The following is a 12839-nucleotide window of genomic DNA, read 5'->3' as shown; positions in this document are numbered from 1 at the left end:
TCTAACTAAACGGTGGTAACATTCATCGTCACCAGCGTGTCCTGGGTCAAACCGAGTCCGCGAATCTCTGCGAGTTTACGGGGAAGTCGAAGGTCCGATGTCTGTGAGGTGGTTCTGGGGTTGGAGGTCTGTGTATGTGTGTTGGCTTGTTTGCTGTTTGTTGCGTTCTGTGTGGTTCTAACTCTACCATCGACAGTCCCAAGCCCGGCTGCGAAAGGAGGAGGGCCAGCGTGTCGCTAGCAACCCCAGCCCATAAAAACCCAGAGCTACAGAAAGAAAACAACGGAAACAAAACACACAAAGTGCTGGAACAACTCAGCAGGTCAGGCAGCGTCTACAGAAATGAGTAACAGTCGACGTTTTGGGCCGAGGCCCTTCTTCAGGTCTGGAAAGGAAGGGGGAAGAGGCCAGAATAAAAAGGTGAGGGCGGGTGGGGGAAAGGGAAGGAAGACTAGCTGGGTGACAGGAGAAGCCAGTGGGGTGGGGAGGATACAATCTGATAGGAGAGGAGAATGCCCTCATCTCTGGGAAAGGAAGGCTCTTCACCTGAAAGACGAGTGGTGAAATCGGAAGGCCGATCAACCCTCGACCCAGGAGTGGGGACTCTGGAGAGCTGCTGCCAGTGGGGTGATGGACTTAAGGAGTGTTGCTCTCCTGAATATTGTGGGCAAGCTATGTTGGCACGGGGATAAGGTGACACTTGCACATCCTGAGGTCATGTTGGTTGTTAACACACTGATGTATTTCTCTGGATGTTAAAATATGCGTGTCTGGTAGACCCTGTCTCTCCTTGTCCCAGGCAATCTCCCCTGCACTGGCACATCCTTCCCAAAGTGTGGGGACTAAAAGCCATACACAGTACTCCATGATACCAACAGGTGGGGGAGGTTCGCCTGCTTCCACCACTAATCCCGTGGGGCAGTCGAGGGTCTCTGCCTGTTGCAGACTGATGGTCCAGCTGTTCTGTGACTGTCAGGCATATGGTCTGCATTTGAGTCTCCCCACAGTGACACAGCCAAAGAGCGGAACACCATAAGTATTTCTCAGGGCCTATACATGGAGCATCGAAACATACAGTGAAATATGTCATTTGCATCAACCGTAAGACACAGGAGAATTGGGCCATTCAGCCCATTGGGTCTAATCCTGGATCCCACTCAACCCCTGCCTCGTAAAGTGTTATGCTAACTCCTGTGTTGCCTCGCGCCCATTCCGTACCGATGAGGTCACGAGGTTCAGGTAACACCATGGGCCAGGGAGGGAGGGTTAATCTCCCGACCCTCTCAACAGGTGGCAGAGCCGTCCGCACCCTCTCGAGCCACTGCTGTCTGTGTGGGGAAGATGCACTGTGCTGTTCATCAGCATCTGGACTCGGGCAGCCTGGCCCGGATCATCTGGCCCCCACTCAGAGGTTGCAGCCCCCTGACACGCCCCTTCCTCTGGCTGGGAGGAAGAGAGGGTCCAACTCTGCACACACACACACACGGAGACTTGACCTACTGAACAACAAATCTGCCATTTATTTTATTCTCCAAAGCTCCCCACCCCCACCCACCAACAGCCTGGACAAAGGCAGGCCTGGGGGCGTTCCCTACGGCAACCTGTCCTCACAGAGGAAGACCCACTCCCTACACGCCCCTCCCACAATGCACAGCTCCCTCCCCAACCCTCCCGCAGCCTAGAGGTCCCTTACCGGCCCCCCCACCGCATGAAGGACCATCACTGGCCCTCCTCACCCCTCCCACAGTGCACAGCTCCCTCACCGGCCTTCCCACAGCCTGGAGCTCCCTCACCACCTCTCCCACAGTACTGTGCTCCCTCACCACCCCTCCCGCAGCGCAGCTCCCTCATTGCCCCCCGACAGTGCAGCTTTCCCTCAGCAGCTCTCCTGTCCCGGTACCGGGGAGAGCAGCACATGGGCACCTTCAGCGAGAGGCTCGGGTGGGGTGGAGCGGTCACAGCCCTGAGGAGAAGCACAGGGCCCCAGCAGAGGCAAACGGCCACACTGAGGGACACTGCAGCCTGCCCAGTGACGGAGAGTGGCCCCGTTCCACCTGGGCCCAACCCACACACTCACCCTCAGATACACACAGACACACACACACTCACCCTCAGAGATACACACACACTCACTCTCAGATATACACACACACACACACACACCTGCCCAGTGACGGAGAGTGGCCCCGTTCCACCTGGGCCCAACCCACACACTCACCCTCAGATACACACAGACACACACACACTCACCCTCAGAGATACACACACACTCACTCTCAGATATACACACACACACACACACCTGCCCAGTGACGGAGAGTGGCCCCGTTCCACCTGGGCCCAACCCACACACTCACTCTCAGATACACACTCACTCACCCTCAGAGATACACACACACACACACACCTGCCCAGTGACGGAGAGTGGCCCCGTTCCACCTGGGCCCAACCCACACACTCACCCTCAGATACACACAGACACACACACACTCACCCTCAGAGATACACACACACTCACTCTCAGATATACACACACACACACATACCTGCCCAGTGACGGAGAGTGGCCCCGTTCCACCTGGGCCCAACCCACACATTCACCCTCAGAGATACACACACACATACCTGCCCAGTGACGGAGAGTGGCCCCGTTCCACCTGGGCCCAACCCACACACTCACCCTCAGAGATACACACACACACACCTGCCCAGTGACGGAGAGTGGCCCCGTTCCACCTGGGCCCAACCCACACACTCACTCTCAGATACACACACACTCACACACACACTCACCCTCAGAGATACACACACACTCACTCTCAGATACACACACACACACACACCTGCCCAGTGACGGAGAGTGGCCCCGTTCCACCTGGGCCCAACCCACACACTCACCCTCAGATACACACTCACTCACCCTCAGAGATACACACACACACACACACCTGCCCAGTGACGGAGAGTGGCCCCGTTCCACCTGGGCCCAACCCACACACTCACCCTCAGATACACACAGACACACACACACTCACCCTCAGAGATACACACACACTCACTCTCAGATACACACACACACACACCTGCCCAGTGACGGAGAGTGGCCCCGTTCCACCTGGGCCCAACCCACACGCTCACTCCACACAGACACACACTCACCCTCAGAGATACACACTCACACACCTGCCCAATGACGGAGAGTGGCCCTGTTCCACCTGGGCCCAACCCACACACTCACTCCACACAGACACACACTCACCCTCAGAGATACACACACACACACACCTGCCCAGTGACGGAGAGTGGCCCCGTTCCACCTGGGCCCAACCCACACACTCACCCTCAGATACACACAGACACACACACACTCACCCTCAGAGATACACACACACTCACTCTCAGATACACACACACACACACCTGCCCAGTGACGGAGAGTGGCCCCGTTCCACCTGGGCCCAACCCACACGCTCACTCCACACAGACACACACTCACCCTCAGAGATACACACTCACACACCTGCCCAATGACGGAGAGTGGCCCTGTTCCACCTGGGCCCAACCCACACACTCACTCCACACAGACACACACTCACCCTCAGAGATACACACACACACACACCTGCCCAGTGACGGAGAGTGGCCCCGTTCCACCTGGGCCCAACCCACACACTCACTCTCAGATACACACACACACAGACACACACTCACCCTCAGAGATACACACACACGTTCACTCTCAGACACACACTCACCCTCAGAGATACACACACACACACCCGCCCAGTGACGGAGAGTGGCCCCGTTCCACCTGGGCCCAACCCACACACTCACCCTCAGAGATACCCACACACTCACCCTCAGAGATACACACACACACACACCTGCCCAGTGACGGAGAGTGGCCCCGTTCCACCTGGGCCCAACCCACACACTCACTCTCAGAGATACACACACACACAGACACACACTCACCCTCAGAGATACACACACACGTTCACTCTCAGACACACACTCACCCTCAGAGATATACACACACACACGCTCACTCTCAGACACACACTCACCCTCAGAGATACACACACACACACACCTGCCCAGTGACGGAGAGTGGCCCCGTTCCACCTGGGCCCAACCCACACATTCACCCTCAGAGATACACACACACATACCTGCCCAGTGACGGAGAGTGGCCCCGTTCCACCTGGGCCCAACCCACACACTCACCCTCAGAGATACACACACACATACCTGCCCAGTGACGGAGAGTGGCCCCGTTCCACCTGGGCCCAACCCACACACTCACCCTCAGATACACACACACTCACACACACACACACACACACACTCACCCTCAGAGATACACACACACACACCTGCCCAGATGCACAGGCTGACACACACCAGGTGCAGACATGTGCGTACAAACATGGAGAGCAATGGCGTGGAGGAACGAAAGGGGTGGTGGAGTGAGGGTCGGAGAAACCGGATGGGGCTGAGTCTGAACCTCGCAGAGAGCTGGTATTCCTGCAACTGGGAATGCTGGATGTGGGAATGATGTCGCAGGACACACACTGGAGCTGAGGGAAAGGCGGTGAAGCCGGGTGAGGGAACAGCCCCGAACTGGTGCTGGCTCCCTGAGGTGCCATCTCCTCTACCGAATCTGGAAAAAAGGAAAGGGGACCATAAACTGAAGAACAGGCCTCTCTCCGAACGCTGCCATCCACGGCTCACACTCACCACCAGGGGTAACCCCAACCAATCCCCCTGCCACTCCTCTCTCCATCACACCCCACTGGTGAAAACGTGTAGTGTTTCCTCCTCAGCAACCCTCCCACAGGCAGCACTCCCTCCTCACCACCCCTCCCACAGCACCGCATTCCCTCCTCACCACCCCTCCCACAGCACCGCATTCCCTCCTCACCACCCGTCCCACAGCACCGCATTCCCTCCTCACCACCCGTCCCACAGGCAGCACTCCCTCCTCACCACCCGTCCCACAGGCAGCATTCCCTCCTCACCACCCCTCCCACAGGCAGCATTCCCTCCTCACCACCCGTCCCACAGGCAGCATTCCCTCCTCACCACCCGTCCCACAGGCAGCATTCCCTCCTCACCACCCGTCCCACAGGCAGCATTCCCTCCTCACCACCCATCCCACAGGCAGCATTCCCTCCTCACCACCCCTCCCACAGGCAGCACTCCCTCCTCACCACCCGTCCCACAGGCAGCACCCCCTCCTCACCACCCCTCCCACAGGCAGCACTCCCTCCTCACCACCCATCCCACAGGCAGCATTCCCTCCTCACCACCCCTCCCACAGGCAGCATTCCCTCCTCACCACCCGTCCCACAGGCAGCACCCCCTCCTCACCACCCCTCCCACAGGCAGCACTCCCTCCTCACCACCCGTCCCACAGGCAGCACTCCCTCCTCACCACCCCTCCCACAGGCAGCATTCCCCCCTCACCATCCCTCCCACAGGCAGCACTCCCTCCTCACCACCCGTCCCACAGGCAGCACTCCCTCCTCACCACCCCTCCCACAGGCAGCACTCCCTCCTCACCACCCGTCCCACAGGCAGCATTCCCCCCTCACCATCCCTCCCACAGTGTGGCACTCCCTCCTCACCACCCGTCCCACAGGCAGCATTCCCCCCTCACCATCCCTCCCACAGGCAGCACTCCCTCCTCATCACCCCTCCCACAGGCAGCACTCCCTCCTCACCATCCCTCCCACAGGCAGCACTCCCTCCTCACCACCCGTCCCACAGGCAGCATTCCCTCCTCACCACCCGTCCCACAGGCAGCATTCCCTCCTCACCACCCGTCCCACAGCACGGCACTCTCTCCTCACCACCCGTCCCACAGGCAGCACCCCCTCCTCACCACCCCTCCCACAGTGTGGCACTCCCTCCTCACCACCCGTCCCACAGGCAGCATTCCCCCCTCACCATCCCTCCCACAGGCAGCACTCCCTCCTCATCACCCCTCCCACAGGCAGCACTCCCTCCTCACCACCCCTCCCATAGTGTGGCACTCCCTCCTCACCACCCGTCCCACAGGCAGCACTCCCTCCTCACCACCCGTCCCACAGGCAGCTCCCTCCTCACCACCCCTCCCACAGGCAGCATTCCCTCCTCACCACCCCTCCCACAGGCAGCACCCCCTCCTTACCACCCCTCCCACAGGCAGCACTCCCTCCTCACCACCCGTCCCACAGGCAGCACTCCCTCCTCACCACCCGTCCCACAGGCAGCATTCCCTCCTCATCACCCCTCCCACAGGCAGCATTCCCTCCTCACCACCCGTCCCACAGCACCGCATTCCCTCCTCACCACCCCTCCCACAGGCAGCACTCCCTCCTCACCGCCCCTCCCACAGGCAGCACTCCCTCCTCACCACCCGTCCCACAGGCAGCACCCCCTCCTCACCACCCGTCCCACAGGCAGCATTCCCTCCTCACCACCCCTCCCACAGGCAGCATTCCCTCCTCACCACCCGTCCCACAGGCAGCACCCCCTCCTCACCACCCCTCCCACAGGCAGCACTCCCTCCTCATCACCCCTCCCACAGGCAGCATTCCCTCCTCACCACCCGTCCCACAGGCAGCATTCCCTCCTCACCACCCGTCCCACAGGCAGCACTCCCTTCTCACCATCCCTCCCACAGGCAGCTCCCTCCTCATCACCCCTCCCACAGTGTGGCACTCCCTCCTCATCGCCCCTCCCACAGGCAGCACTCCCTCCTCATCACCCCTCCCACAGGCAGCATTCCCTCCTCACCACCCGTCCCACAGGCAGCATTCCCTCCTCACCACCCGTCCCACAGGCAGCACTCCCTCCTCATCACTCACCCCTCCCACAGCACCGCATTCCCTTTCCACCCCACCTCACTGTGTCCACGTACTCACCGTGTACTTGTCCCACTTTTTCTCGGGATCGTACGGCTCCCAGCGACTTGCGGGGAAGATGTGCTTGTTCTTCTCGTACCAGCTCCGCAGCACCACCTTACCGGCGTGGGACTGGAGGGGGGGGGGGGGGAACCGTCCACATTAGGCATGTGCTCACTGGGGTGGGGGGAGTGAGAGGATTTGGGTTGGAGACGGTCAGTGACACAACCACAGAACAGGAGTGGGTGGAGTGTTACTGGGATCAAACTCAGATCTCTGGAACTGCAGGGACTTTCCTGCAACAGAGACACGCTGCCTGGGTGGGCTGCGGTTTTAGGGTGCGGAGGGTGGAAATCGGGAGACACAGGGAGGGGGAGGGTGAGCCGGCATTGTGCTCTCTCAACCATGATGGCCGGTACCAATGGGTCAGGAATCAGTGGGGGGAGGGCGGGGGTTGCTGTGTGTCTCAACCGCAACTCAGGATTAAGATTAGATTTACTTATCACATGAACATCAAAAGAGACAGTGTAGTGAGTCATTGGAGTCAACACCAACACAATCCAAGGATAAACTGGAGCACCCGGTGGAAACCCACTCAGGGGGGGAGCATAAAACTCCGTACAGACAGTGAACCCCGTCTGCTGGAGAGGTACTGGCACCTCATTATAGGAAGGATGTGGAAGGATTTACCAGGATGCTGCTCAGACTGGTGGGCACCCCTGATGGCTGAGGGGTCCAGGGTGGTCTTTAGAATAAGAGGCATAGATTGGGTGGATAGTCAGAGATCCTCCCCCAGGGTGGAAATGGCCAACACCAGCGAACATAACTTTACGGTGATTGGAGAGAAGTGTCGGGGGATGAGTCACGGGGAGTGCTGGGAGCGTGGATCGCCCTGCCCTGGTAGAGGCAGATACATCAGGGACATTTAAGAGACTTGTAGGTAGGAAATATGGAGGGCTATGTAGGAGGGAAGGGTTAGATTGAAAAGCACAACATCATGGGCCGAAGGGCCTGTACTATACAGCAAAGTTCTGTGTACAGCGTTACACTAACCACTATGTTGCCATGACGCCAATCCTTCAGCCCGGGGAAGTTGGGAGGGGGGGGTTGTGCTCACTGTGTTTGATGAGGGGGCTTGGGGGTGGAGTGGCAGGGACAGAGGGATCACAGTTTTACAGAAAGACCTACCTCGTCCTTCTCCACCGTGGCATCGCTCAGCAGGCGGACATCTTCGTGGACATCAAAGCTGAAGAGTGGCCCTGTTAGGGAGGGAAGAAGATTTACCACACACACTCTCCCGAGAGTGGCCCTGTCAGGGAGGGAAGGGGTTTAACCACACACACTCTCCCGAGAGTGGCCCTGTCAGGGAGGGAAGGGGTTTAACCACACACACTCTCCCGAGAGTGGCCCTGTCAGGGAGGGAAGGGGTTTAACCTCACACACTCTCCCGAGAGTGGCCCTGTCAGGGAGGGAAGGGGTTTAACCACACATTGTCCCGAGAGTGGCCCTGTCAGGGAGGGAAGGGGTTTAACCACACACACTCTCCCGAGAGTGGCCCTGTCAGGGAGGGAAGGGGTTTAACCTCACACACTCTCCCGAGAGTGGCCCTGTCAGGGAGGGAAGGGGTTTAACCTCACACACTCTCCCGAGAGTGGCCCTGTCAGGGAGGGAAGGGGTTTAACCACACACACTCTCCCGAGAGTGGCCCTGTCAGGGAGGGAAGGGGTTTAACCACACACACTCTCCCGAGAGTGACCCTGTCAGGGAGGGAAGGGGTTTAACCACACACACTCTCCCGAGAGTGGCCCTGTCAGGGAGGGAAGGGGTTTAACCACACACACTCTCCCGAGAGTGGCCCTGTCAGGGAGGGAAGGGGTTTAACCACACACACTCTCCCGAGAGTGGCCCTGTCAGGGAGGGAAGGGGTTTAACCACACACACTCTCCCGAGAGTGGCCCTGTCAGGGAGGGAAGGGGTTTAACCTCACACACTCTCCCGAGAGTGGCCCTGTCAGGGAGGGAAGGGGTTTAACCACACACACTCTCCCGAGAGTGACCCTGTCAGGGAGGGAAGGGGTTTAACCACACACACTCTCCCAAGAGTGGCCCTGTCAGGGAGGGAAGGGGTTTAACCACACACACTCTCCCGAGAGTGGCCCTGTCAGGGAGGGAAGGGGTTTAACCACACACACTCTCCCGAGAGTGGCCCTGTCAGGGAGGGAAGGGGTTTAACCTCACACACTCTCCCGAGAGTGGCCCTGTCAGGGAGGGAAGGGGTTTAACCACACACACTCTCCCGAGAGTGACCCTGTCAGGGAGGGAAGGGGTTTAACCACACACACTCTCCCGAGAGTGGCCCTGTCAGGGAGGGAAGGGGTTTAACCACACACACTGACCCGAGAGTGGCCCTGTCAGGGAGGGAAGGGGTTTAACCACACACACTGACCCGAGAGTGGCCCTGTCAGGGAGGGAAGGGGTTTAACCACACACACTCTCCCGAGAGTGGCCCTGTCAGGGAGGGAAGGGGTTTAACCACACACACTGTCCCGAGAGTGACCCTGTCAGGGAGGGAAGGGGTTTAACCACACACACTGTCCCGAGAGTGACCCTGTCAGGGAGGGAAGGGGTTTAACCACACACACTGACCCGAGAGTGGCCCTGTCAGGGAGGGAAGGGGTTTAACCACACACACTCTCCCGAGAGTGGCCCTGTCAGGGAGGGAAGGGGTTTAACCACACACACTCTCCCGAGAGTGGCCCTGTCAGGGAGGGAAGGGGTTTAACCACACACACTCTCCCGAGAGTGGCCCTGTCAGGGAGGGAAGGGGTTTAACCACACACACTCTCCCGAGAGTGGCCCTGTCAGGGAGGGAAGGGGTTTAACCACACACACTGTCCCGAGAGTGACCCTGTCAGGGAGGGAAGGGGTTTAACCACACACTGTCCCGAGAGTGACCCTGTCAGGGAGGGAAGGGGTTTAACCACACACACTGACCCGAGAGTGGCCCTGTCAGGGAGGGAAGGGGTTTAACCACACACACTGACCCGAGAGTGGCCCTGTCAGGGAGGGAAGGGGTTTAACCACACACACTCTCCCGAGAGTGGCCCTGTCAGGGAGGGAAGGGGTTTAACCACACACACTGTCCCGAGAGTGACCCTGTCAGGGAGGGAAGGGGTTTAACCACACACACTGTCCCGAGAGTGACCCTGTCAGGGAGGGAAGGGGTTTAACCACACACACTGACCCGAGAGTGGCCCTGTCAGGGAGGGAAGGGGTTTAACCACACACACTCTCCCGAGAGTGGCCCTGTCAGGGAGGGAAGGGGTTTAACCACACACACTCTCCCGAGAGTGGCCCTGTCAGGGAGGGAAGGGGTTTAACCACACACACTCTCCCGAGAGTGGCCCTGTCAGGGAGGGAAGGGGTTTAACCACACACACTCTCCCGAGAGTGGCCCTGTCAGGGAGGGAAGGGGTTTAACCACACACACTGTCCCGAGAGTGACCCTGTCAGGGAGGGAAGGGGTTTAACCACACACTGTCCCGAGAGTGACCCTGTCAGGGAGGGAAGGGGTTTAACCACACACACTCTCCCGAGAGTGACCCTGTCAGGGAGGGAAGGGGTTTAACCACACACACTCTCCGAGAGTGGCCCTGTCAGGGAGGGAAGGGGTTTAACCACACACACTGACCCGAGAGTGACCCTGTCAGGGATGGAAGGGGTTTAACCACACACCGTCCCGAGACCACACATAGCTCAAACATTACCTCTCGGTTCTTAAACTCAGTCCCACGGTTGATGAAGGCAAATGCACTGTATGCCTTCTTAGCCACAGAGACAACCTGTGCAGCAGCTTTGATTGTCTTATGGACTTGGACCCCCAGATCCCTCTGATCAAGAGTCACTGCCAAGACCCAGACCCACTGCCAAGAGTCTTGCCATTAATGCTATATCCAGATCATTTATAAAAATCACAGGGTAGGGGTCCCTGAGGCCCCCGACTCAGAGTCAGGTTGATCATCACTCACGTCATGAATCTTTTCTTGTGGATGCTGCTTATCGGATGTGCCAGAGACGCGGCTGTGAGTACATCTTTCACTGGCCGTGTGCGGGAGTCAATAAACTCAGCTCCGGCTACCAACACTGACAATGTCTCCCTCCAAAGATGCTGCACGACCTGTTGAGAGTTTCTAACATCTGCTTTTGATATCAGATGTCAGGCACCTGCAGACTTGTTCCTAATTGTACAATGGCACTTGATGAAGTACTAGCATGGATATGTTATCTGGAATGCGCTCCCTCTGTAGAGCCATGGTGCATTCCAACACAGAATCAGGCCCTTCAGCTCATCTAGTCCATGCCAACCCAGTCTTTTGCCTAGTCCCATCGACCTGCTCTCCACACCTCTCCCATCCATGTAACCTATCCCAATTTCTCTTAAATGTTGCAATTTACCACTTTTCCACACTCCCACCAGAGAAGTTCCTTCTCATACTCCCCTTAGACATTTAACCTTTCACCCTTAACCTATGACCTCTATTTGTAGTCTTACCCAACCTCAGTGTAAAAAGCCTGATTGCACATACCCCTCATAATTTTGTACATTAAATCTCCCCTCAGTCTTCTACGTTCTAAGGAATAAAGCCCCAACTTATTCAACCTGCCTTATAACTCAGGTCAGCAACATCCTTGAGTTTATTTTCTCTGCACTCTTTCAACTTTACTGATATCTTCCCTGCAGGTAACTGCACACAATACTCCAAATTAGGACTCACCAATATCTTATACAACTTCAACATAACATCCCATCCGTACTTAATACTATGAAGGCCAAGATGCCAAAAACTTTTTTTTTTAATGACCCTATCTACCTGTGCTGCCACTTTCAAGGAATTATGGATCTGTGTTCCCAGATCTTGATGGAGATGTGTCTCTACCAAAGGAGGTGTAAGGCACTCCTTTCCTCTGCTAGCCTGCAGGTCACCCTGGGGCAAGGCGTGGCACCTGCTTAGGTCACCGAACAGGGTCACGTGAAGCCATGGGGCCAGGTGGTGGATGACTTATGAGCAGCCGGTGCAGATCGCAAGTCCTGGTTATGCGACCACTGATGTCAGGCAGACAATCTCTGAAGAGATTGATAGTGGCTAGGGTCACCCGTCTTGTAAAGACTGCCCAGAAGCAGGCAATGGCAAAGCACTTCTGTAGAAAATTCTTCCAAGAACAATCATGGAACACGGCACACGGATAGTGATTCCCAGATCCTGTTGTTCCACTGCACTCCTCAGTGCCCTGCCGCTCACCGTGTAAGACCTACCCTGCCAAAGTACAACACTTCACACTTGTCTGCACTTTTCCAGTTGGTCCAGATCCCGCTGCAAGCTCTGTTAAATCTTCCTCACTGTCCTGTCCATCACACCCTCAGTCTTGGTGTGTCATCGGCTGATCCAGTTTACCATATCTGATCTTTAATATTTAATAATCTATCCAGGTCTTTAATATGAATGGGAAATGACGGAATTACCACAGATCACTACAGCACACCAGTAGTTCCAGACCACAGGAGTGGATGTTTCCTACAGCGGGACATCCATTTGGAACAGAGATGAGGAAGAATTTCTTTTGCCAGAGGGTGGTGAATTCGTTGCCACAGGTGCTATGGAGGCCAAGTCATTGAGTGTATTTAAGGCGGAGTTTGATAGGTTCTTCATTAATCAGGGCATCAAAGATTACGGGGAGGAGACGGGAGAATGGGGCTGAGAGGGATAATAAATCAGCCATGATGGAACGGTGAAGCAGAATCAATGGGCCAAATGGCCTAATTCTGCTCCTGTGTTGCATGGCGTCCAGATAGAGAAGCAACATTTATGATTATTCTCCGGCTCCTCCTGCCCAGTCAGTGTCTCATCATCCTGAATGCTGAGCAACTGAATCTTCTTGACCAAGCGTGACA

General features: G+C 57.1%; 1 protein-coding gene across 4 annotated transcripts in view; it reads right to left on the bottom strand.

The window, feature by feature from the left end:
- Positions 1-1497: 1497 nt before the first annotated feature.
- Positions 1498-12839, bottom strand: part of LOC132386479 (protein FAM50A-like) — a 97442-nt gene continuing 86100 nt past the window's right edge. The window contains exons 9-12 of one of the 4 annotated variants that reach the window (XR_009509544.1): positions 8079-8149; positions 6912-7022; positions 2703-4663; positions 1498-2546 (exon numbers count right to left, since the gene is read on the bottom strand). Coding sequence is in view for 1 of the 4 variants with exons in the window: in XM_059958774.1 (XP_059814757.1) it covers positions 4655-4663; positions 6912-7022; positions 8079-8149 (191 nt within the window). In the remaining 3 variants the exon portion in view is untranslated. Of the gene's footprint in view, positions 4664-6911; positions 7023-8078; positions 8150-12839 lie in introns of all 4 variants that reach the window. The other 3 variants (XR_009509545.1, XR_009509546.1, XM_059958774.1) reach the window with 3 other exon arrangements.

This window comes from Hypanus sabinus, unplaced genomic scaffold (genome assembly GCF_030144855.1).
Source record: "Hypanus sabinus isolate sHypSab1 unplaced genomic scaffold, sHypSab1.hap1 scaffold_1174, whole genome shotgun sequence".
Lineage (NCBI taxonomy): Eukaryota > Metazoa > Chordata > Chondrichthyes > Myliobatiformes > Dasyatidae > Hypanus > Hypanus sabinus.
Note: the sequence above shows the minus strand (reverse complement) of the source record. Positions and strands in the feature narration are given on the sequence as shown.